At 61.8% G+C, this 23,067-nt stretch overlaps 10 protein-coding genes across 10 annotated transcripts; 6 read left to right on the plus strand and 4 right to left on the minus strand.

Annotated features, from left to right (window-relative positions):
- Positions 1–72: 72 nt before the first annotated feature.
- On the plus strand, positions 73–1,221 carry RHTO_02401 (Rho GDP-dissociation inhibitor; the record flags this gene model as incomplete). Its single annotated transcript, XM_016416076.1, has 8 exons — positions 73–77; positions 134–169; positions 251–320; positions 455–536; positions 591–701; positions 770–783; positions 847–943; positions 1,025–1,221. 8 exons carry the CDS (start codon positions 73–75, stop codon positions 1,219–1,221), a joined length of 612 nt encoding a protein of 203 aa, XP_016271904.1.
- A 267-nt stretch (positions 1,222–1,488) lies between these two features.
- RHTO_02402 (cAMP-dependent protein kinase regulatory subunit) lies at positions 1,489–3,394 on the minus strand (the record flags this gene model as incomplete). Its single annotated transcript, XM_016416077.1, has 2 exons — positions 1,489–1,766; positions 1,828–3,394. The coding sequence occupies 2 exons, from the start codon at positions 3,392–3,394 to the stop codon at positions 1,489–1,491; spliced, it is 1,845 nt and encodes a 614-aa protein (XP_016271905.1).
- A 1,188-nt stretch (positions 3,395–4,582) lies between these two features.
- Positions 4,583–5,166, plus strand: RHTO_02403 (40S ribosomal protein s25; the record flags this gene model as incomplete). Its single annotated transcript, XM_016416078.1, has 3 exons — positions 4,583–4,584; positions 4,681–4,846; positions 5,026–5,166. Coding segments are annotated over 3 exons (309 nt in total).
- Positions 5,167–6,866: 1,700 nt separating this feature from the next.
- On the plus strand, positions 6,867–8,038 carry RHTO_02404 (N-acetyltransferase NAT13; the record flags this gene model as incomplete). The annotated part of the gene is made up of 4 exons (XM_016416079.1): positions 6,867–6,973; positions 7,056–7,361; positions 7,475–7,799; positions 7,955–8,038. 4 exons carry the CDS (start codon positions 6,867–6,869, stop codon positions 8,036–8,038), a joined length of 822 nt encoding a protein of 273 aa, XP_016271907.1.
- Positions 8,039–8,433: 395 nt separating this feature from the next.
- RHTO_02405 (protein of unknown function DUF1772) lies at positions 8,434–9,282 on the plus strand (the record flags this gene model as incomplete). Its single annotated transcript, XM_016416080.1, has 6 exons — positions 8,434–8,436; positions 8,501–8,587; positions 8,645–8,704; positions 8,765–8,911; positions 8,996–9,104; positions 9,164–9,282. 6 exons carry the CDS (start codon positions 8,434–8,436, stop codon positions 9,280–9,282), a joined length of 525 nt encoding a protein of 174 aa, XP_016271908.1.
- Positions 9,283–9,788: 506 nt separating this feature from the next.
- Positions 9,789–12,668, minus strand: RHTO_02406 (CCR4-NOT transcription complex subunit 3; the record flags this gene model as incomplete). Its single annotated transcript, XM_016416081.1, has 11 exons — positions 9,789–9,822; positions 9,933–10,076; positions 10,185–10,337; positions 10,392–10,479; positions 10,568–10,721; positions 10,800–11,489; positions 11,549–11,932; positions 12,013–12,189; positions 12,257–12,274; positions 12,367–12,404; positions 12,647–12,668. The coding sequence occupies 11 exons, from the start codon at positions 12,666–12,668 to the stop codon at positions 9,789–9,791; spliced, it is 1,902 nt and encodes a 633-aa protein (XP_016271909.1).
- Positions 12,669–13,021: 353 nt separating this feature from the next.
- Positions 13,022–14,348, minus strand: RHTO_02407 (uncharacterized protein; the record flags this gene model as incomplete). Its single annotated transcript, XM_016416082.1, has 4 exons — positions 13,022–13,202; positions 13,273–13,659; positions 13,718–14,208; positions 14,262–14,348. 4 exons carry the CDS (start codon positions 14,346–14,348, stop codon positions 13,022–13,024), a joined length of 1,146 nt encoding a protein of 381 aa, XP_016271910.1.
- Positions 14,349–14,410: 62 nt separating this feature from the next.
- RHTO_02408 (uncharacterized protein) lies at positions 14,411–15,697 on the plus strand (the record flags this gene model as incomplete). Its single annotated transcript, XM_016416083.1, has 5 exons — positions 14,411–14,497; positions 14,581–14,661; positions 14,737–15,445; positions 15,510–15,585; positions 15,646–15,697. The coding sequence occupies 5 exons, from the start codon at positions 14,411–14,413 to the stop codon at positions 15,695–15,697; spliced, it is 1,005 nt and encodes a 334-aa protein (XP_016271911.1).
- A 270-nt stretch (positions 15,698–15,967) lies between these two features.
- On the plus strand, positions 15,968–19,690 carry RHTO_02409 (subtilisin-like protease; the record flags this gene model as incomplete). Its single annotated transcript, XM_016416084.1, has 16 exons — positions 15,968–16,144; positions 16,211–16,366; positions 16,430–16,663; positions 16,721–16,975; positions 17,042–17,077; positions 17,131–17,357; positions 17,416–17,667; positions 17,730–17,841; positions 17,898–18,001; positions 18,060–18,196; positions 18,255–18,401; positions 18,461–18,642; positions 18,701–18,944; positions 18,999–19,040; positions 19,097–19,222; positions 19,284–19,690. 16 exons carry the CDS (start codon positions 15,968–15,970, stop codon positions 19,688–19,690), a joined length of 2,838 nt encoding a protein of 945 aa, XP_016271912.1.
- Positions 19,691–20,044: 354 nt separating this feature from the next.
- On the minus strand, positions 20,045–21,804 carry RHTO_02410 (uncharacterized protein; the record flags this gene model as incomplete). Its single annotated transcript, XM_016416085.1, has 3 exons — positions 20,045–20,788; positions 20,851–21,355; positions 21,416–21,804. The coding sequence occupies 3 exons, from the start codon at positions 21,802–21,804 to the stop codon at positions 20,045–20,047; spliced, it is 1,638 nt and encodes a 545-aa protein (XP_016271913.1).
- Between the last annotated feature and the right edge of the window lie 1,263 nt (positions 21,805–23,067).

Here is a 23,067-nt window from a genome sequence, read left to right on the forward strand (position 1 = left end):
ACTACACTTCAGCGCCTTGCCAGCCACGCCGTTGTCGTCGGCCAACCTTCTCCTCCTCACACTCCTCGCGCAATGTCGTGAGCAGCTCCATCCGGCTCAGCAACTTCCACTCGAGCTAACACTCCACACGCAGCGGCCACGCCCCCGAGCCTTCCTCCGTCAACGACGAGTACGCTTCTCCAACCCCCACATCCTCATCGCTTCACACGGGCCTCACCGCTCACTCACACCCTCTTGCCTGCGTGAACAGCGACCTCTTGCCGACTGAGACTGCCGGGTACAAGGTCGGACAGGCAAAGACGCTCGAGGAGTATGCGACCGTGCGTTGTTCGTTCGCTCTCGAGTAAAGTCGTGGCGGGGCGGTGCTCGAGCCCGCTGACGGCGATATGCGCCCCTGGCCTCGTTGTCTGGCGCGAACGAACGCGCAGATGAGCTGACAATCGTGGTCTTGCAGCTGGACGCCGAGGACGAGAGTCTTGCGCGGTGGAAGGCCTCGCTGGGAATCGGTGCAGGCGGCGCATCAGCAGCTCCTTCCGGTGCGTCCCTTCCTCCCTCTCGATGAGAGCGACCCTGCTGACCTCACGAGCTAGCGGGACCAAGCGTCCAAGTCCTCAGCCTCTCGCTCCACTCGCCTTCTCGACCTACGCCTATCGAACTTGACTTGACGCAGGCTGACAAGCTCAAGTCGCTCAAGAAGGAGCGTGAGTCCACCTTCACCATTTGCTCTGGCCGTGGAGCCCAAGCTGAGAAGACTTCGCCTCGTTCGCAGCCGTGACGATCAAGGTTCGCCTTCTTTCCCTCCTTCCCTCCTCCTTTCTTCAGCTGACACGCCTTTGCGGCTCCCAGGAAGGCGCCGAGTACAGCGTCGAGATCAAGTTCCGAGTCAACAACCTCGTCTCGGGCCTGAAGTACATCCAAGCGGCGAAGCGAGCAGGCATGACGGGTGCGTTTCGAGTCCTCCATGTTCAGCTCTCTGCGCCCCAAACGCAAGACGGTCATACATGTCGAAATTGTACGCGCACAGTCGACAAGCTCGAGTCGATGATCGGCTCGTACGGCCCCTCGCCCGAGCCCGTTACCAAGCGCTTCGTAACCGAAGAAGCGCCCTCAGGGATGCTCGCTCGTTCCGGCTCGTACACAGTCCGGTCGCGCGTGATCGACGACGACAAGAACGTGTATGTCGATTTCGAGTGGACGTTCAAGTTGGCCAAGGAGTGGTAGAACTCGCGTGAGAGGAGCGCATTTGGGGTTTGCAAGCATCGTTTCGTTCCGAGAGGCTTAGGCTTCAAGAGAGGGATGAAGGAGGACTGATACAAGTTGTTTGGATTGCGGAAGAGACGAGAAGGAGACACAAGAAATGAGGAGTGAGCGTACGAGGGCGGAGGGGAGTGCAAGAGATGCAGAAAGGTTTCGAGGCAAAGAGACTGGATGAGTGAGGTATAACGGAGTGTTGAGAACCAGGATGCTAGAGAATCAGAAGCGGGCTGTTCAGGCGTCTCCACCGCCAACCGAGATCCCCCTCCTCGACCCCTCAAATCCCTGCCCAAAGCTCTCCCTCTTGTCCTGTCCCACCCCACCCGCGCCCGTCGCGTTGACAGCCGCACCAGGTCCGTACGACCTCTCGGCCTTGCGGGCGAGGATGTCGATGATCGGGCCGAGGAGGCGCGTGAAGGCTTTCTCGCCGAGAGTGGCGACGCGAAGGCGGCCTTCGCCCGGCTTGGCGCGGACGGTGGCGGCGCGAGGGGCGGAGTTGATGAGTGCGAGTTCTGCGCGCGAGAGCAGGTCAGCGAGTGAAGGCAGAGTAAGGAGGAGAAAGCGCGACCGCACCGCCAAAGTAGTCGCCCTTTCCGAGAACACCGATGACGTCCTCGTCGACACCGCCATGCGCATTGCGCTTGCGCTTGGTGACCTCGGCCTTCCCGCTCTCGATGATGTAAAAGTTCTTGCCGACCTCGCCCTCGACGACGACCGCCTCGCCCTCATCGTAGACCTTCTCCTCGAGGGCGTCGGCAATCTTGGCGCGCTCCTTGGCGTTCAACTCCTGGAGGATCGAGACTTCACCCAAGAATGCCTCGTACATCTTGCGCTTGCGCGAGGTGTGCTCGACCAAGATCGAGCGGAACGTGACGCGGTCCAAAGCCCACATCGTCGCGCGAGAAGTGGCGACGACGGTCGCGGCGCGCGGAGCGTTGTACATGAGCGCGAGTTCGCCGAACGACCCGCCCGGTCCGTACGTCGCGACTTTCTTCTCCTCGCCTTGCTGGGTGACGAGCGACTGGCCCGGACCGGCGTACGAGTGCGTCGGAGGCGCGCGAACCCAGACTTCGAACGATCCTTCCTCGACGACGTAGAAAAAGTCGCCGACGGCGCCCTGGACGATGACTTCGGTGCCGGCTTGGACCGTCACTTCCTTCATGGCGTTGAGGACGTCATTGTACTGGTCTTCGTCGAGGTTGCGGAACAAGAGGTTGTTGGCAATGGCCTTCTCGATGCGCTGGCGCTGCGAGGGAGTCTTGGGAATGACCGTCTTCGGCAGCGACTGGGTCGCCGCGTTCGGGTCGAGCGACTCGGCAGAGACGGACGTGCGGCGGCCGAGGTTGTACGTGACGGGGATACTCGAGCCCGCGCCATTTCCCACGCTAGACGGTCCGTTCCCAGCGCCCGCACCCTGACCGAACGAGCCGAACGGTCCACCCGGCGCACGACCAGGGTGATAGTTGGGGTCATCGCGCGGGTCCTCGACCTCTTCGTCGCTCTCCGTGTGCGCCGTGCTCGCCGAGCGCTGGTGCTGCGACTGCTGCTGCTGCTGAGGGAGTGCAGCGCCGACGGGAGGTGCGCCGCCGCGGCTGAAGCGCTGCGTGTTGGACGGGGACGAGTCGGCGTCGGGAGGGGTAGTCGAGCCAGGAGCCTTGCCCGCGTTTCGAGGCGCGTTCGACTGCTGCGAGAGGCGAGAGCCAGCGGGAGGGGCGTTCCCTGCGCCTCCACGAACGAGGGGTCCGCCTTCGGGAGGGTACTCGGAGAAGGGCGACTGTTCGCCTGCCGAAGCCGAGCCGCGAGGTCCGTTGTTGTTGTTGTTGTTGCCGGCCGTACCGAACGCGTAGCCCTGGTTGAACGGGAGACCCGAAGGCTTGGGCTTGTTGGACGGCCCGCCGGCCTTGGAAGCAGGCGATTCCTGCGTCCCGCGTCCCGCAGCGTTGAGAGGGGGCGTCGCCTCCCTCATACTCTCATCGACCGATCGCTGCCCCGTGCCCGTCGCGCGCGCAGAGATGCGCTCTTGTTCGAGGCGCGAGGCGAACCAGTTTGCGCAGAATTGGAGGGGGTCGGAGGGTTGCGCGCGGAGGACTTCGCGGTTCAGGTCGGAGAGGATGGCGGAGTAGCTGGAGGGGAGGGACATGGTTGCGAGAGCTGAAGGGAGGATGGGAAGGAGGCAGGGAACGGGGGAGCGTGCGGGTTCTGCGGGGAACGTACAGAGCAAGTCAGCGGCGTCTGTACAGTCAGAACGGGTCGTTGAGCGTACTAGGAGTCAGGAGACAGTCCTCTGGGGTCTGCGAGCGCGAGACGAGAGGCAGGTCGCCAAGTGGGGGAAGCGTGAGTCCCGTCGAGATGGCGGCGCGCAGAGACAGCGAGACGAGCGTGCGCACCTCTGGAGGTCCCTTCAGACAGTCTCAGTACACGCTGGTGCAGTCACAAGGCCCGTATGCTCTGTCGCGGGTGAGATGACGAGAGGGTCGCGATGAGGAGGCTGGCGGGGACGAGTCGACGGCGGTGGGCGCAGTCGCAGTCGAGCTGGAAGCTAGGGCGTCGTTCAAGAGTAGCCTGGCAGTCCTTGTAACCTAGCAGACTCGCTTTCAAGCTGCGAGTGAGCGGTGTCGAGGAGAGAGGCCTCTCGCGAGATGGCGGGTCCTTCCCTCATCCGGACAGCAGCCTCTGTGATGGACTGCAGTGCATTCTCATTCTACTATGCAACGCTACGAGTCCATTCACGTCTTGGAACGATCCTCCCAGCGAGCGAGGAGCGCGAGGACGAGGTGGCCCCCTTGCCAACTCCTTCTGCACCCGCTCAAACGCCATGGGACTGGTTCGTAGCTGTTCAGATGGGGTTGTATTGCACTACAGTACACTTTAGACACCCGAGTAAGCCGCGAAAGAGCTGTTGTGAGCGTCGACAGCGGGTGCACCAGAGCCAGGCGAGCTCGCTCTCTTTGCTCTCTGTCCCTTCCACCAGATCACAATGCAAGTCTGCCCTGCTCGCTAGACTGCTCTACACGCTCTACTCGACCACGCCACACTACCCGACACACCACCCGACGAGCCAGCGCGTCTGGAAGTTCGAGCGGCCACCGACGAGCAAACTTGGAGGAGCGCAGCGGGACACGGCGGCAGCGGCTGTGGGCGGCGCAGTGGTGGTCTAGTGCGGGTCATTGGAAGGCTGTGCACACGCTGGAACCGTCAGCGAGGCAGCAGGGTGGCATGGGAGCGAATTTGATGGGTCCCGACTCGCCTTCACCACCCTCGACCCGGCATCGACACTCTCGCACCGCCTCCAACAGCCTCGCTCTCCTCGCCACTCGATTCGACAGCAATGTCTGTACCCCGTCCAACGGCAGGACAAACCCGCTGACTCGTTTGCCCCGTCGTCCCTGCTCTCCTTCCCGACTTCGTCTCGTCTCGTGAAAACAGGGCGAAAGCGGCCGCGGGAGCTCAAGCTCAGTCCAAGTCTGCGGCGAAGAAGAAGAAGTGGAGCAAGGGCAAGGTCAAGGACAAGGCGCAGAACGCCGTCATCTGCGACAAGCCCACCTTTGACCGCATCATGAAGGAGGTCCCCACCTTCAAGATGATCTCGCAGGTGGGTTACCCCAGCACAAGCACCCACTACGAGATCCGGCCGCGGAGGACAACGGCGAGCGAAGCGGGAATCGGAGCGGTGGTCGTGGTGGACTCCAGGGCTTTCTCCCCGCAGCAACTCCCTCCCGCCTGCCTTACGGACGCTGACCAGTCTACCGCCCTTCCCTTCCCACCACGCAGTCCGTCCTCATCGAGCGCATGAAGATTAACGGCTCGCTCGCCCGCGTCGCGATCGCACACCTCGAGAAGGAGGGCCTCATCAAGCCCGTGATCCGCCACCGCGCGCAGCTTGTCTACACGCGCACCACGTCGGAGGAGTAAACGGTCTAGGAGAAGGCTAGCTTGCCGGGCCGATTGGAGCGGGGGACTTGTGGATGGTGGAGAGGAGAAGTGCGCGGTGAGTTCGCGCGAGGAGTCGTTTCCCCTCGAGCGGAGCGGGTGCTGACTCTTCTCGGGTTGTGCGACAGTCGGCATGGGGTCATCCTCGTCGCCCTGTTTCCACTTGCACTCACACGAGGCGAGGTCCTCTGTTCGGACGCACTCGTTGTTCCTCTCCCCTTTCTCTCCCTTCCCTTCGTTCGTCCTGCAAACTGGCTTTTGAGCTTTCCCAATGCACTCGGACGCGATCAGCGGAGAGACTGCTTCCCTGCTGCTGTCGATCAGAGCCCAAGACCCTCCTTCGCTCCTTGTCCTCCGCCTCTTCCCTGCGCGTCCGCTCGCATCGCTTAAACTCCGCCTGGCTTCTCTCTCGCACGTGCTGCAAGCTGAGTGCGTGGCTAGCACACCCGCGCACGCTCGCACAGCTTGTCTCTTCTTACCGACCCGCCCGTCTCCTCGACACGCTCGCCCGCCGTTTCCGCTCAGCGGTGCTAGTTCAGCAGAGCTTCGAGGGTCCTGACGTGGGTTGCAGACGTGGTGCACGCGCTGGACTAGTCATCCCAGCGTCCTTGCGTCTTGCGCCGTACGCCGGGACTCTTCGCTTTCCTCGACTTGCGACATCGCAGGACTGGGCCTTTGGGATGGAGCTCAGGCGGCGTCGAGGCTTCCGGGGCCATGACGCAACTGCGAGGCAGGTCTCTTGGGCTTGCAGGACAGCCGTCGCGGGATGAGGAGACGATTCGGGCGACCTACTTGAACGGCGACCGCAACGCCTGACCGAATGTCAAGCTGTCAGGACGAAGTCGCTCAGGAGAGGGACACAGCGGGGGACAGAGGGGCTCGCGAGATCAGGCGACTGGAGGAAAAGGGTTCAGCTGGGTGTCGGCTCGCCTCGCCTTGCTGGTCTCTCAGACGCCGCGTATGGGTTCAGAAAAGTGCTCGAGCACAAGCAGGTCACTTGCTTGTGCTGCATCGACATTCACGGACTTTTCTGGCGCCGACTACGAACCTGCTCGCTTGTATCCTTCCGTCCTCTTTCTCCCGCGTCTCGTGCTAGCATTGTGCCCGCGCTTACTTCGCTTCCGGCCGCATCTCAGTGTTCATCTGTCTGTCACCCGCTGCATGAGACCGCCCCGCCCGCCCGCGTCGCGATCGCACACCTCGAGAAGGAGGGCCTCATCAAGCCCGTGATCCGCCACCGCGCCCAGCTCGTCTACACGCGCACCACGTCGGAGGAGTAAACGGTCTAGGAGAGGGCTAGCTTGCTGGGCGAGCGTGGCGGAGGACTTGTGGATGGTGGAGAGGAGAAGTGCGCGGTGAGTTCGCGCGAGGAGTGGCTTTCCCTTGAGCGGAGCGGGTGCTGATTCTTCTCCGGTCGTGCAACAGTCGACTTGGGTTCATCCTCGTCGCCCTGTTTCCACACCCACTCACACGAGGCGAGGTCCTTGTTCGGGCGCACTCGTTGTTCCTCTCCCTTCCCTTCGTCCTCCTGCAAACTGGCTTTTGAGCTTGTATGACGAGCGCTAGCCTGTACAACTCACACGAGAGCCCAGCGAAAGCCTTCCTCGCTCATCCCTCACCTTGCCCTCCTCCTCGCTCCCTCCTTGACATCCGTCTCCTCCGACGACCTCGCTCGCCTGACCATGTCCGCTGTCCTTTCTGCTCTGCCTGATCTGCCAAAGCTCGTCGAGCCCATCACCGTCAACGGCAAGCGCCTGCGTGTCGCGCCTCGCGTCAACCTCGGGTACATGTGAGTATTCACGGCCTTGCAAAGCGTTGCGCAGCCGTTTAGAGCTTGACGCAAAGCTAACCAAGCGCATCGCCGCACACAGCACGCCCAACAACCTCGGCACGGTGAAGAAACTTCACAACGTCCTGTTCCCCATCTCGTTCTCGTCGCAATTCTACGACGACCTGCTGGACCAATCGCAACACCCAGAGGACTACAACAAGCTTGTCTTCTACCAGGACTTGCCCGTGGGCGTGATCGTGTGTCGCTTGGAGGAGGAGGGTGGGGAGGTCCCGAAGACGCTCAGCGAGGCGGCGGGCAAGGGGAAGGCTGTCGAGGGGCAGAAGGAGGCCAAGGCGGACGAGGAGAAGACGTACAGGCTTTACGTGATGACGCTCGGGGTTCTTGCGTGAGTTTCTCCCGGTCGTCCTGTCGCTCGACCTCGTCTTCTCTCGCAGGACATGGAGTGAAGACGGTTTGTCACGATGTCAGCTCGCACTGACATCCTATGCGCTCTCTCAGACCCTACCGCAACCAAGGCCTCGGCTCGAAGCTCATCCACCACGTCCTCACGACTGCCGCCGAATCCCTCGCCCAGCCTCACCCGTCCCCTTCTTCCGTCACGCCTCCCTCGAAGCCCAGCGCACCAGCGGCACCCGCAGCAAAGGGTAAAAAGGCCGCGCCCCCACCCCCGCAGGCAAACGGCAAGAAGGAGGCGGACAAGAAGGACGAGAAGGCGGAGGAGAAGGAGCCGCCCAAGCCCAGGGTGTCGAGCGTGTATCTGCATGTGCACGTTGCAAACGAGGAGGGGCGCCAGTTCTGGGAGAAGTGGGGTTTCGAGGTCAAGGTGCGTTTCGCTAGACTTGTTGATTGTGGTGTTGCGGCTGACACGCCCATTCCTCGCTCTGCCCCACTACACTTTCCCTCTCTATTTCATCTGCTCCCTCCACTGCCACTGCTCATCGCCTCGTCGTCTCGAATCGCCCGCATCACCTCGAGCAGGAGACGGTCAAGGATTACTACCGCAAGATCGAACCACGAGACGCCTGGCTGCTCGAGCGCAAGATCGCACCGAGCTCGTCATGATGCATGCGATGGTAAACTTAATTGGCTGGCGCGACGCTGGCGAGACGGGCTGGAAGCTGAGGCGAGATTCGGGGTGAGGCGTTGGCTGCGGGATCCGCGGGGCTTAGAAGGGTGCTTACTGCACTGCGCAATACTTTAATCTTGTCCTCAGGCGACTTGCGACGCTGCCCGGCCAGTCTTGCCTGTGCCGGAAGCGTGCGCTTCCCGCTTTCCCTTCTTCTCCTCCGTCTCGCATCGTCGCGCTCCGCTCTTTCAGCTCGACAGGCTGCCTAGTGCTTGTTCAACTCGTCTCGTGACCCGCTTGACCCACCGCCGCCTTCCTCTCGCCCTCTGCCTTCTCCCCACCTCTGCTCCCGAACTTCATCAAACCCGGCACGAACAGCCGCAACAACGCCATGGTGAGCTTAGTCACTGCTTGCACAGCTTTTGAGACGTTATCTGATCCCGTCGCTTTGCCCGCAGTCCGCCTCAGACTCGCAAGTCCTCCTCGCCGCCCGTTCCATCGCGGTCGTCGGGTTGGGCCTCAACGCGGGACTCTTGCTGTCCATTGTGCGTTCGAGGGTATCGGTCAAAAGAGGGCACCCGCTGACCCGTCTCACCGAACAGCCCGCCTTGAGCATTCCCGCTCTCAAGGCGACGACCTCGCTCTCCGCCCAGCAGCGTCTGGCAAGTCCTGCTTTACGCGGTATCAGACCCCAAGTCTGACCACCTTCGCTTGTAACGCAGACCGCATGGTCGAACCTGTACGAGCAAGGCAAAGCGGTCATGACGAAGCTCCAGCCCACTATCACGCTCCTCCTCGCCTACGCCTCGTACGCCGCCGCTCGCCCCGTCGACTACCTGCCCGCCAACACGGTGGCGAGGTACCGCAAGGTGCGCTGTGATGAGGCTGCGATGTGCGAGAGAAGAGCGACTGATTCTGCTTTCCCTTCGTTTCTCCACGGTCTCCTCCCGCAGCCCATTCTCGGCGTCGCTTCCGCCCTTACGATCGGCATCGTCGGATTCACGGGCGTCGCGATCATGCCGCTCAACAGGCGCATGCAGAAGATGGAGCGCGAGGCGAGCGGTTCGTCCTGCTTTCGTACGGCTCTTTGCTTAACGGCGCTGACCAGGTTCGTCACCCAGTTGCCTCTACCGCACAGGCCGATTCGCTCATTGGTCAGTGGGTCCGCCTTCACGCCGTTCGCATCGCTCTCGGCACAACTGCCTTTGCTCTCGCCGTCTCGGAGCTCGCCCTCGCTTGAAGGGCATCGGCGGCACACGCTGGGATGAAGGTCACCTCTGTAGCTGTAGAATAGGCTCTCTTAGTCAGGGTTACGTGCGCTTCTTTGGACAGTAGTCTGTACTTTCGCTCGCTCTCCTTTCCTTCGTTCGCTTCAGGCAGCGGAGAGGTGAGAAAGATGCGAGCTGGCCGAGAGAAGCGCTCGCGCAATGCTACACTTGTTCTCTAGTGAGCGTCGGAGACCGCGGCGGGATAGAGTGCGAAGACCTTCCCTACCTCGTCCTCCCCTTCCCCCCCCTTCCTCCTCCCGGCTTTCCTCGTCAACGACGACTCCGGCACGCTCGTGTGCTCTCTGCCATAGCAAACAGTCTTTCAAAAGCGTGCAAACAGAGGCTGTACATCGTGAAGAGAACAGAACAAGCGCTACATCCTCCCCTTCCTCCTCATTCCCCTTCCTATCTCTTTCCCTTCTTCCCTAATCTCCTCCCGACTTCTCCCTACTCCACTTCGAGAAACTTGTAATCGAACCTAAAGTTGGTTTTTCTGCGCTGGCACCAGGAGCCTGTGTAAGGGAAGAGGGAAGGCGGGAAGGAGGAGGAGGAGAAGAGAGGGAGGAAAAGGTCAGCGAAACGCTCGAAATGACTCATAAATACCTTTCGACCATGAAGGAACGTTCCTTCATAGTCGAAATAGAGGTAAACCCCTATTTCGTAGGTATCGGTGATGGTTGTCGGAGCCGAGCAACGCTGGAACCAAGTGAGGTACTGGCGGTGGTATCGCCACGACGACTTTTCGAGCTCCTTGGCGGCGAGGTACCTGCGAGTGAAGAGTGAGTCAGCGTCGAGGTCGGGGAGCGCCGCAAACCCAAAGTCAAGGCAAGTCAAGAGTCGTGGTCGGTGGCGAAGACTTCGAAGGGGAACGTACTGCATGTACGTTCCACTGGCGAAGTAGAAGATGTAGAAGAGGGTGTCGACATCGAGCTTCGAGAAGAACGCGGGGGAGGCGAATTGCGACGAGGGTTCTTGAGGGTAATAGGTCGGAGTCGCGTAGGGCGTGCGCGGGACGTAGTACTTGGGCCTGTGGGGCACACAACCGTCAACAGTGCGGCGGAAACACTGGCGTGGCACGCACTTCTCGGCATCGAGCGGTTGAGGAACGTTGGAGAAGCCGGCCTCGAGGACCTGGTTGATCGCGTCGAGGTCCTGTTCTCGCCGCAGGGCTGTCGTTCGGGAGTCATAAGACGCAGTATGCAACATGTCGTGTCAGCACAGTCACGCTTACGCAGAAAGGACCGCCTCGAAACGCACACTTCTGCTTCGCACTCTCGAAACTCGTGACCAAATCCGCCAGACTGCTCGGCAACCGCGCGTCCTGCTTCGACTGCTGAGGCTGTTGTTGGGCATCGGAGGAGGAAGGAGCGGGAGAGGCGGAGTCGGCGGTCTGAGGGGGCTGCGAGGCGGGCTGCGCGAGACGAGGCGAGTCAGCAAACCGCGTCCGAAAGAGCACGCGTCTACGCTGCGTGGTAGTCGCGTGACCCACGGCTGCTGATCCACCGCTGGGTGCCGGACTGGGCGCTGCAGGCGCGGCCAACCCGGGACTGGGCGCCGCCGACGAAGCCGACGCAAGCTCCTTCGCAGGCTCCTCCTTCGCCGCTGGACTCGCCGGCGCGGCAGAAGACGCAGGGGCCGACAGTCCAGGCGGAGGACCGGCTGGCGCGCCGGGAGATGAGGCGGTGGTGGCGGCGGGAGGCGAAGGGGCGGCGAGGGCGGGAGAAGGAGCGGAAGCGGTCGCTGTCGACGCAGCTGAAGGCTGAGAGGAAGCGTTCGCTGCGGCGGCGGCGGCGGCGTAGCGGATTGGAGGCAGAGGCGGGGCGGGAGTCGAGCGAGGTTGGGGGGTAGAAGCCGCCGGGCCGGAAACGGAGCGAGAGGGAGTCTGTGTCGGGGCGACTGAAGGTCGAGAGGTGGTCGCGTCGAGGCTCGTCTTCTTCTGCGGTGTCGCGACAGCCGCCTTTGCCTTTGCAGGCGTCTTCTCCTGCACCGGCTCTTCCTGCTTCTTCTCCGCCTTCGCCGGCGTCTTCGGCATTGGAGGGACCGTTGGCGCGGGCTCGTCGGCGACAGATTGCGAGTCGTGCGAGGATTGGTGGTCGTCCTGGCCGATGTGGAACAGGTCTTCCTCGTCCTCGAGATTCAGCTCGTCGTAGATGCCCTCGTCCTCCTCAAAGTCCTCCTCCTGCGGGTGCGAGTGTCAGCGAGCGTCACAGAGCAGTGAGCGAGGCAAAAGGGACCCACCGTGTTGGTCTCGACAAAGTAAGCGATGTCCTCCTTCACATTCGTGACCGCGTCCACCGACAAGTTGCCGTTCTCGAGCAGCCGCAGGATCAGCTCGAGGCGGTTGATGTGCCAGTCCCTCCGCTCATTGAGCCTTTCAAGCTCCTCCAACCGCTGTTCCCGCTCCGAGTCCTTCTTCTTCTGCTTCGTACCCTGGATCTGCTCGACCTCGGCCTCCGACTGCTCGACCTGCCGCGACAGCTCCTCGACCATGTTCTGGATCCACTGGCACATGTCGACCTTTTGCTGCTCCTTCGGGTCGAGCTTCGTCGCCGCCGAAAGACCCTCCTTCGAGAACGCCTTGGTCTTCATCTCCTTCTCGCACGCCTTGAACTTCTCCATTTGCTACGAAGCACAAGAAGTGCCTGTATCAGCACTCTTTCACTCGCCAAGAAAGCTGAACGAGCCACTAAGCGCAAACGCACCGTCTCGATCAGTTTCCGGTTGTCAATCAACGGCTGCTTGTCTTTGATGTCGTTGCTCGTCATCCATGTCTTGATCTGGTCTCGCAGACGCTGGAGCTTCTTGATCTGCGTCTTCAGGTCCTGCTCGAGCTTCTCCTTCTGCGTCTGGTTCGAGGACGCCTGGATCTTGTCGAAGATCTGCGGGACGACGAGCGGCGCTGTCAGTCCAGTCCCACCAGTCTCAATCGAAGCGAAGGTTGCGTACACCTTCAAAGACCTCGACCTGTGTCATGCGAAGACGAAAGCGAAGTGGAGGGAGACCCCTTGTCAGCCAGCCTGCCTAACCACGCCAGATTGCTCGAGGAATGGACGCACGCCTTCAGAGACCTTCTTCAGCGTCTTGTCAATCTCGGCTGTTCAGCGAATCGCCACAATGCGAGCGAGGTCAGCGCCATCCTCATCATCATTTCGGGGAGCAGTGGCTGTTGAGGCGCCGTCCACCTCTCAGACTGCGTCCGTTTCCCGCCGTGAGCTCTTGTCCACCTTCTTCATATCCCTTGTGCGTGTCCTTGAATCCGTACAGGCCATTGCTGAGGTAGAAAGTCGGGCGGGGATGGCGGTCGCAGTGTGTAAGGCGGTGGAGAGCGAGACTTACTCTGCAGCTTGCGTGCTGCCATCTTGTCCGCCCTGCTGTGTTTCTGGAAAGCCTGAGAGCGAGCCTAGCCTGTCAAGCGCGAGTGGTGCGAGAAGTCGCTGGCGAGGTCGCTGGGGAGCAAGGGTTCGAAGAAGTCGTCCAGCAAGGTCGCGCCAGGCGGGTCCAGCTACAGCGAAACGGCTTCGTACGAGTCCTTGTAAGGTTACGCGAGCAAGCGCCAATTCCTCCCACCGCTGTCGAGGTAGTCCTGCTCCTCCTCCAGACACACTCCCTGCCCAGGCTGCATGGTGAAAAGGAATGCAATGCAGCGTAAAAGACACAACAACGAAAGGCACGATCCACACAACTCCAACCCAACCGCTCCGACGGCTGCCCTCACACCTTCTTGCCCCCGTCGAGCGCCCTTCTCAGCTTCTCGACCCTCTCTCGCCCGTTCAAGCTGCGTCGGCCGAGAATCTCGAGCGCCGTGTCGAGTTGCGCTTTTACGGTGCGCGAGAGGCGCGAGAGGGCGGCGGGGGAGGTGCGTCGTAGGTCTGATAGTCGCTCTTCGACGGCTCTGCAAACGGGTGAGAGCGGCGTCAACTCGTCAGACTTCAAGCGAGATTCCGACAAGGAAGGAGACGCACTTCTGTATCCGGTCGTCCCGCGCAAAGAACCACAGCGGGATCGTTTCCGCCTGCTTCACCTGGTCCTGCACGACACTCCACAGTCCCAGGAGCACAAGATCCCCGACCCCGTTCGCGATGTACTCCTCGACACTTGCCACCTGTCGCTCCTTCAGCTCGCGGCTGACCCACTTGTGCATCAGTTTCTGCGCCGTCTCGACTGGCTTCGATTCGCGTGGTGAGCGGAGTGCGAGCGAGAGGGTTTGGGTTGACGAGAGGAGGAAGCGCGAGCCTTCGAGCATGACAATGACTTGGAGGAAGGAAGAGAGGAGGGAGGTGTCGCCCAGGTCGTGCGGGAGGGAGAGCGAGGCGGTAATGGCGATTTTGAGGTTCGCTCGAAGTGCTCGGCTGCGGCACGAGGGCGGGTCAGTCCCCGCTGATGACCAGCGCTGTAAACTCCACTCACAGCGTCGCCTTGGTAGACGGCTGCATCAGCGCAAGCTCGTCATCCGAGGTGTCGTTGACCTTGCGAGACATGGCCCCGACAAGGATGATCGCGACGTCGTGGTGGCTCTTGCCTAGCCGCATCGCATAGACCAGCGGCAACGGCGTCCCCGTGATGAGCAAGTCGAACTGCGACATCTTGACCTCGTGTAGGAGCATGATGTCCTTCTTCTCGATGGCCCGCAGGACCTCGAACGGCTCATACCGCCCCTTCTTGTTCAGCCCGACAGAGCTCCGTCTTCCAAGCGACCCGAAGAAGCTTTTGCTGTCAGAAGCAGAGGAACCGACGGGTGGAGAGGTTGGTTCGGCGGGAGGAGGAGGGTCTTCGGCGAGCGGAGTGTCGACGGCGCTGGCAAGAGATGAGTCGAGGATGTGCGGCTTGCGAGCTTGGTTCGCTCGTCGTTCTGCGTGTCGATCTATCTGGTCGCTGGACGGCAGAGGACGCCCCAGACACTGCCAGGTGGGGGTCAGCGGACTCGAGGTGAAGAAGCGCGAGGCGAACGCACGGGCGCTGTCGGGAGCGGTCGACGCCTCGGGCAAGGCTTCCTGTCGGTCTGAGCGAGAGCGTCTAGCCACCCAGAGAGGTTGAGCATGCGAGGAGTGCTTCGTACAAGGCGAAGGAGTGGTTTGGCCAGAACGGCTCACCCTGCTCGCAATGGCTGCTCCTGCTGGACCTGATGTGACCGTCAAGCCTCTGAATGGTCCTTCTGGTCTGCCTGAACCGCTTCCCGCCGTCACAAAGGTGCGCCGTCTCGCCTCTCGACTTCATCGCCGCGACCTGACCGAGTGGACGAGGACGCACTCATAACAACTTCCTGTGCGCAGTTTGTACACGTAAGGCGGCCTTCAGCTCGACGACAGACTGCCTACTTCTTGCGGACGACCGAAGGACGCGACGCGGGACTGGTACGCTCAGCTCCCCACATGGCACTCCCCTTCGACCAGACAAACACGCTGCTGACGGCCTCTCACGCCTCGCAGCGACTGCTACAGTACTCTCTGCGTCTGGCTCTGTACCTGCGCAAGAATGCTTTCACGGCCTCCGCCCATGTCCGCCTCCTAGCCCTCGTCTCGACCCTCGCGGCGATCCGGCGACTCCTCGCTTTGCAAGACCTCATCACGAGCGTCCGCCAAACCCTGCCCAAACTCGCTCCTCGAGATATCCTCTCCTCACCCTCGCCAGGATCTGAGGCAACCCTGGCGGGAGACCGCCGACCTTACCTCGAATCCCTCGCCTCCGTTGCCCAAGCCTCACTCGATCTCCTCGCCGTCGTAACCGACAACCTCTACCTCTTCTCCCGCTTCGGCCTTCTCCCTCTCTCGCCACGCCGAACACAGCAGGTCGACAAGATCTCGGACTTTGCGGCGCTTGCGAGCGCAGGAATCGGTCTTGCGGTTGTCGCGCGCAAAAATAACGCTTTGATGGCTCGCGGACGTACAGCGCGTCGGAAAGCCGTCGAGTCGGAGAAAAAGCTGGAAGAGCTGGAGTTCTGGGAAGGCGGAGGTATCGGCGGCGAGGCGAGTGCGAGCGTGAAGGATATGGTCGCCGCGCGAGAAGAGCGAGTGAGGGAGGAGCGGCGGCTGAGGGAGCGTGTAAGGGCGGAACGGAGGAAGATGCGGGTCCTGCGCGGCGAGATGGGCCAGCTGAGATGGGACAGGTTGCGATTGACCGCTGAGGCGATATTTGCGCGTGAGTCTGCGGCTTCAGCTGGTCCCTCCAGGCAGGCTTCTCACGCTGACTGTCGCTGTTGTAGTGTATGATGCGCTGGACCTTGAGACGGCGTCCGAGTCGGTCAAGAGCTGGTCGGGACTGGTCTCTTCGGTCATCGAGTGCGTTCAGTCGTCGGTCTGCTTGTCCCTCGTTCCGACTGACAATCGGTAATTGCCCAGGTTCTCTCAGGCGTGGGCAGGGTACATCACGACGCGGAGGAAGCAGTCGTAGAAGGAGTTGGCTCGCTGGAAAGGAGTCGTTCTGCGTGCGCAGTTCTTGTCAGATTGTCCGGCGTCGCGGTGATCGCGTTCGATCGCACGAGCACTTTTAGACGCCTCGCGTGCTGCAAATCGCACCACGCGCTCGATGTTTGCCGAGCACTCCGCTCCGGCATGCACTCGCTCTCTTGCTCGTCGACTGTCACTTCTCTGAACTGTGGATGCGCTGGACTGGGCTCCGTACACTCGCTTAATCTACGCTAGACCCTTCTGAACCCTCACGATGGCTCACGGGAGCCTCGCGTCGCTCCTTCTCCTCCTCGCGGCTTCGGCGCAGGGTGCAGCGGCATTCGGTGGCAAGAGCGCGACGGGCGGACGGAGCGTCGTGCCCAACAGCTACATCCTGCAGGTCAACGCGTCTGCACCAGCTCTCACCAAGCGCGGCGTCTCCGTCTTCGAGGTCCGTCTCCTCCCCTCCTCCTCGCTCAACACGGACCCCTTTGACAATACATTGCGCCCCTTCCAGGCGCTTGACCACACGCTCGCCGCTGTGAAGCAGAATGGCGTCAAGTACACCGTGCGACAGCGCTTCGATGCGATTCCTGAGGCTTTCCAAGCCGTCAGCATTCAGGTTGAGGACGGCGCCTCGATGGCAGAGCTGGCGCAGATTCCCGGGGTTCAGGTGACTTCGCCTCTTCATCCTGTCGACACGAGTGAGCTCACGAAACCACGATCCTTCTCGCAGCGCGTCTGGCCCGTCTCGTTGATCCCAAGACCTGTCGAACCGACCGTCTCCGACTTCACACCCGTCTCTTCCTCCTCCTCTTCGACCAAGTCGAAGCGAGACACCCACACACTCGAAAAGCGCGGCACGAACTTCCCTCCTGCATCTGCCTACCTGAACGACACTTTCTACCCTCATGTTCAGACGGGCATCGACGTCTTGCACAACAAGGGCATCCTCGGCCAGGGAGTCAAGGTGGGTCTCCCTGTGAAAACAAGCGATGAGAATGCGCTGACGAGCCTGCGCACGCAGATCGTCGTCGTGGACGAAGGAGTCGACTACACCAACCCCATCCTCGGCGGCTGCTTCGGCCCAGGTTGCCAAATCTCTTTCGGCTACGACTTTGTGGGCGACAACTACACCGGCACGAACGCGCCTGTGCCCGACTCGGACCCGTTCTCGTCCTGCTCGAACCATGGAACGCACACGACCGGTACGGTCGGAGCGCTTGCGAATGAGTATGGCTTCTCGGGCGCCGCACCGATGGCGACCATCGGTCACTACCGAGTGCGTAGCCTTTCAGCTCGTTATCAGCGGAGAAACAGCGGAGCCTGACAACCTGTTACTCTCCAGGTCATCAGCTGCTCGGGCGCCACGACCGACGAAATCGTAAGTTTCGGCCTTGACGTCTTGTCCGCACGCGCTGAAACTGCTTCTCGCAGCTCGTCGCCGCTCTCACACGTGCCCTGCAGGACAACGTTAACATCGTCTCGATGTCGCTCGGTAGTTCCGTCGGCTGGCTCGACGACTCGCCCGTGCAGATCATGGCCAGCTACCTCGGTAGCAAGGGCATTCATGTCGTCGCTTCGGTCGGGAACGAGCGCAACGAGGGCTTGTTCGCTGCGGACCAGCCGGCCGCAAGCAGAATCGGCACGGGAGTCGGCGGCGTGTACGTTCTGATCTTTCGTAGCCTTGTGGAAGTCGCGCTGACAGAATCCACTGTGCAGCGACCCGACATACCTCGCCGCCTACTACGCATACCTCATCAAGCGTGACCCCGTCCCTTACATCTCCCCGACGCCCTTCAACCTCCCGAACAACTACCTGCTCTACTTCACCTCGACCAACACGAGTGTCACGAATGACGCCTGCAACCCGCTTCCCTCGACCACGCCGAACCTCGCGAACCGCGTTGTTGTCGTACAGAGGGGAACCTGCGGCTTTACGGTGAAGCAGCAGAACGTTGCGGCCGCAGGCGGGTGCGTCCGTCCTCTCCTCCGCTCAGAGCACCGGTGCTGACGTCGTGGTTGGCCGCTTGCAGCAAGATCGTCCTCATCTACAATAGCAAGGGTTCGGGATTGATCCCCCAGCTCGACGTTGGCTCGACCGGCTTGACGGCTGTCGGAAGTCTGCGCTACGAAGACGGCTTGAAGGTGCGTTGACCTCCTCCGCCTTCTCAACGAGCAGAAGCTGACCACCTGCGCTATAGTTACTGTCGTACTACCAGTCCTCGCCGCGCGGCCAGAGCATCTCCTTCCCGAACGGCCCGCTCGCTCCTTACGTCTCGAACACCGTCAGCGGTGGAGTCGTCGCGTACGCCTGCTCAACTGCTCTACCTCGCCTTATGCTGACCAGTTCATATGCAATACAGCTCCTACTCGAACTTCGGCCCGACGAACGAGCTCTTCATCTACCCGACTCTCGCCGCGCCCGGTACCGACATCTTGTCGACCGTTACTGGCGGCGTTGCCTTGATGCGCGGCACGAGTATGGCGGCTCCTCTCGTCGGTGCGTCCCGTCACTGGCAATCGCTCAAACTGCTCAAGCTGACTTCGCTCGCGCTCAGCCGGGGCGTACGCACTGCTCTTGAGCGTCGGTAACAACCTGAAACTCTCACCCGAAGAAGCCAGGACGATCCTCATGAGCACGAGTCAGCCCTCTCCCGTCGCCTACGGCTCGGAAACGCTTGACACGGTCGTTTCGCAGGGCGCAGGTGCGCTCGCTTCCGCTCCCTTCTTGCCATCATTGCACATGTTGACCCGGACCTCGCAGGCGTGATCAACATGACGGCCGCCATTGCCGCGCACACCGTTATCAGCCCTGCGCAATTCAACCTGAACGACACGCAGTACTCGAATAACACGCAGACCCTGACGCTTCGCAACAACAATCGCTTCCCCGTCTCGTACCAGCTCTCTTGGGTCGACTCGACAGGAATCGTCACATACAACGACGTGCGTACGGCGAGCGAGACTCGGCGGAGGAAACTGCTGACGAGGCCTTCGCTCGCAGGGCGCGACGACCGACATCATCCCTTCGACGACCCCCAACTACGTCTCGACTTCTGTCCTTCGCGTCGCCTTCTCCCAGCGCACCGTCACCGTTCCCGGCGGACAGACCGTCAAGGTCACGGCGCAGTTCATCCCGCCGAACTTGACAGCTCAGCAGCGCAACCAGTTCCCTATTTACTCCGGATTCGTCACTATCACGGGCCAAGGACAAGGTGCTGGGGCTGAGCAGATGGAGAAGTACAACCGTGCGTGAAGTTTCCGAGCGGTTTGCGGTCGGAGCTGACGAATCTCGCTCGCAGTCCCCTTCTTCGGCCTTGGCGCTCGCATGGTCGACATGCCCGGTACTTCGTGGCTATTCAGAGCGTCTCTCTTGCGCGTGCTGACGCGATCCTCACAGTGCTTGACACGACGAACGTCGCGCTCGGCCCGAACCTGCCGTTCATCGCTGTTGGGCAGAACATCCAGACGGGTCCGACGACGTTCTCCGAATCGAACCCTGCGGTCGTCTACTTCCGCCTCGCAGGTGCGTTGAGCGACGTGCTCGGTCGGCAGCGAGCCAAGCTGACCTGTGACTTCTCCTCCAGCCGGGACCCGCCGACTCAGGGTCGACCTCGTCGACGCGAGCACCTCCTACAACGCTACCGTTCCCGCCGTGACGAACCCGGCTAGCCGACTCGTCAAGCGCTCGAACACGGAGCTCACGCCGCGTGCAGCCTTCCCTACCCTCTACAGCCAGGTCCGCACGGTCGGCTCGCTGTTCGCCCCTTCCTACTGGCCGCCTCGCGACTACCTCTTCAACAACGGTGGCACCTACTCGGATTACGAGATCCAGCTGGACGGGTCGTTCACCTTCCCCAACGGCACGAAGGGCATGGCAGAGCTTGGCAGGAGCTACAAGGTCCTGCTCCGCGCGCTGAAGATCACGGCCGACCCGACGTACACGTCGTCGTACGAGTCGTGGCTCAGCCCCTCGTTCACCTTCACCGCTTAGAAAGTGCCGTCCTCCTTCATACCCTTATCCTCTTCTGTTCTTAGCCTTCGTCTTTCTCGGCTTTTCCCACAGCTCTTCTTTGTCTATGTATTGGCCTCGCCGCAGCGCACCCGCGCCCCACGACCTCCTGCAAGTAACGGTTTGACGCGACTGCGAACTCTCGGCGAGCAAGAAACGAGAGATGCGGTCTGAGGAGTTCAATGCAGGAGCTGCTACACCGAGAGGATGGGTACAGTCGTATGAGGAGAACAATGCGAAGACTTAGAGCGGGAAGAGACACACAAGCTGCGTTCGTACCGGCGAACGAGCCTTCGGAGAGGGAGGAAGATACAAGACGAGCTAGCCAACGTCCTTCTATCGCGCAACCTGGCCCTGCTGGCTCCGCCACAACTCGTAGAGCATGATGTCTGCCCAGACGTATCCGCCAGGAAGGGGGTCGCCGTGCAGGCGGTCAAGCTGGTGGGCCTGGTGGCCTTTGAGAAGCGTTCCCCATTCGTTGAGGCGGAACTCGGGGTGCGGGACATCGAAATCGTCGACTGACGCGGAAGGAGAGGCGCGGGATGAGGCGGGCGAGGACGAGTCGACGGAGGAGTGTGGGAGGACGAGCGAGCGGACTGCGCGGTCGATCTGCTGAACGCGCGAATGGGCAAAGTATGGCGGGTCGGAGACGCGAGAGGCGTTTGCGGCACGACTGCTGATCTTGTCGAGGAAGTAGTCGAACTCGGCGACCTGGTCGAGCGGGTAGTGCGGCGTGCGCCAGACTTTCGCCTTGGCGTTCGGGAACGCGGCGCGGACCTTGTCCATCATCTGACCGACACGGAAGCGGTACCAGGTGAGGCGATCCTGCGAGAGCAGCTCCTCGGTACTCTTGCCCGCGACAATATCCTGCTCCGCCCAGCGCGCGAGATCCCACATCCCGCTCGTCACTTCGACGTAGTCTGGCGCGGTTGGGCGACCCTCGGCGCGGATGTTGGCGATGAGAGGCTGGATCTGGTCCATCAGGCGGTGCTCGAACAGGCCGGGCGACGAGTACTGCGGCATGCGGGACTCGCGCCAGTAGTCCTCCTGGTCGAGGCCGTAGTGGAAGGCGGAGACGAGCTGCGCGAATGAGAGAGTCAGTGAGATGTTCTTTCGCTAGTTGAGCGAGGGGACAAGCGCACGAGGAAGTTGAACCGGGGGATGAAGCAGACTCGAGGACGGCTGGCGTCGCGAACCACCCTGAACCCGCGCTGGTTCAACCGCTTCGGCCGCTCGAGGTAGTGCTGCGCCTTTGTCGCCCCGCGAACAGGAGCGCTCGTCGCCGCCCAAGGGTGCGAAGGGCGAATGATCTCCGACTCCTCGCCCATGAGTTGGCAAAAGTTCTCGACGTGCTCGCGTGAGATCGAATCACCGATGAGGAGGACCGTCTTGTTCTGCAGCCAGTCAAAGTCGGCGGGCGAGACGGAGGTGCGAGAGTAGGCGGTGTGATGCCGTTGGTGCGAGGCGATTTCGCGGAGCTTGGCGAGGAAGTGCGGCGGCTGGCATTTCGGGTCGGTGGGCATCCATTGATTCCGGTCGGCGTCGGTCAGGTCGACTTGAAGGGTGCCGAAGGAGGAGTAGGGGTCGCAGGCGAGTTTTGGGGAGGTGCGGATGCGGGAGATGAAGGACGTGGGCTGGTACGTGGAACTGCGTATTTAACACCTTGTCAGCACAAGTCGGGCGAGTACGTGACAAGGGCAGACGCACGCAGGAGGGACGAGGTAGGAAATCAGGAAGACAAAGGTCAAGGTGATCGCGGTCAACGCCAGCGCCGTGTAGTACGGTCTAGGCAGCGCAAACGCCCGTCCCTTCGGCGCTGTCCGCCAAGCGAGCGGCGCACCCTTGCCGCCGAACCCGCTGTCGTAAAGCCCGAGGGCGTTCTTTTCGCTCTTGTCGTCCCACGCCCGCAGTGGTGGCGAAGGCGGCAGCGCGATCTCGCCCGTCCGCTCGTTGTAGCTCGCGCGACTGCTCAGGCTCGGCGAACTGTAGGACGAGGGAGTGGTCGATGCCGAGACGGAGCTGCGTCGACGGAGATGAGGGGTGATTGACCGTGAGCCGACGGGCGTGACTTCAGTAGTGATGTACGAGATAGGCATCGTAGTGTGTCGATGCAGGCGATTCGAGGCGGACGAGGTCGTTGCGCGGCGAACGAAGCGGCGAGGGGAGGGTGGCAGGTCCGGCCTGGCGGGGAGGAGATGTATATGAGGAGGCAGCCTCGGGCTGAGTGGAGCGAAGGAATGCAAGGGACCGATGCAGGCAGAACAAGCGACGAAGCGGCGGTGACGGAGCTAGGGGCAAGGGGAAGAAGGGGACAAGAGCAAGCAGCGAGTGAGCGGCCAGCCTTCGTCACGGGCGGACTGGCTTCGAGGTCCTCAGGCACGATGACCGACGCTCCGTTCGACCAGCCCTGTCAGAAAGCTTGCACTCATCGACGGGCGAGCTCCAGAACAAGGGGGTCGAGGTGGGCTGGCAGGCTCGAGGGCGTGGCCGGGCTGGGCGAGCCAGCGGGTAATGGTGGGCAAGCGTGTCGCAGGCCGGTAGCGGTGTTCGACCAGGGTGAATCGCATCGAGACAAGCGGGTGAGGTCGAGGGACTTTCCGAGAGCGGGCGAAGAGTGGCTTGCGCTGGCCAGCCTCGACGACGTTGACCGTTTACGCTGTTCGTAAGCAGATCAAGCAACGGACAGTCCAACCCTCCAGTCCTCTAACTACTGCCTCCAGCCAAGCGCCGTACACTGCCGACTGCGCTTCTCCTCCAGATTGCGCTGATGAGGTCGCGGTTTGGCGGGTTGCTGGCTCGCGGGCGGACTGCGACTAGCTGCGAAGGACTATCGGGCGCTATATTAATTGCTGGGCCACCCTGCTTCGTCCACCCCGACGCCGTTCGCGCACCCCTCCACCCACATCCTAGGGTCGAGACATCTCCGCGCCGATTCATCCGTCCACAGGCAGCGCAGGATCGACAGCGCGTCGCTCACGAAGAGACCTCGCCCATGCAGATCCGTCGCGCAGTCCGAGGAGCGACAGATCCGCCTTCCTCCGTCGGACGGGCGTCGACCACCTTGTCCTGCCGCTCGACGAGCTAAGCCTTGCGGATCTCCTGCGCTGTGTTCGCTGTGTCGATCCTTCGCGCCTAATCGTCCCTCGCAGCGGCCATCGCACTTCTGCGTTGTCGGACGAGCCTCTCTGTATCTCCTCCGGAACGCTTCTGGCCGCTTCGCGCTGCTTGCGCTCCAGCGCTGCTGTCAGGACGCTCAGATGATCGCTCTCTCGGCTCGAGTTGTCTTGCAGCCTCTTCAGGCTGCACGAAAACCGTCTTGCTCTACTCGCCCCTCGCTTCGCTTTCCACCCCTTCTCCTT

This window comes from Rhodotorula toruloides, assembly GCF_000320785.1.
Source record: "Rhodotorula toruloides NP11 unplaced genomic scaffold Scaffold18, whole genome shotgun sequence".
Classification (NCBI taxonomy): domain Eukaryota; kingdom Fungi; phylum Basidiomycota; class Microbotryomycetes; order Sporidiobolales; family Sporidiobolaceae; genus Rhodotorula; species Rhodotorula toruloides.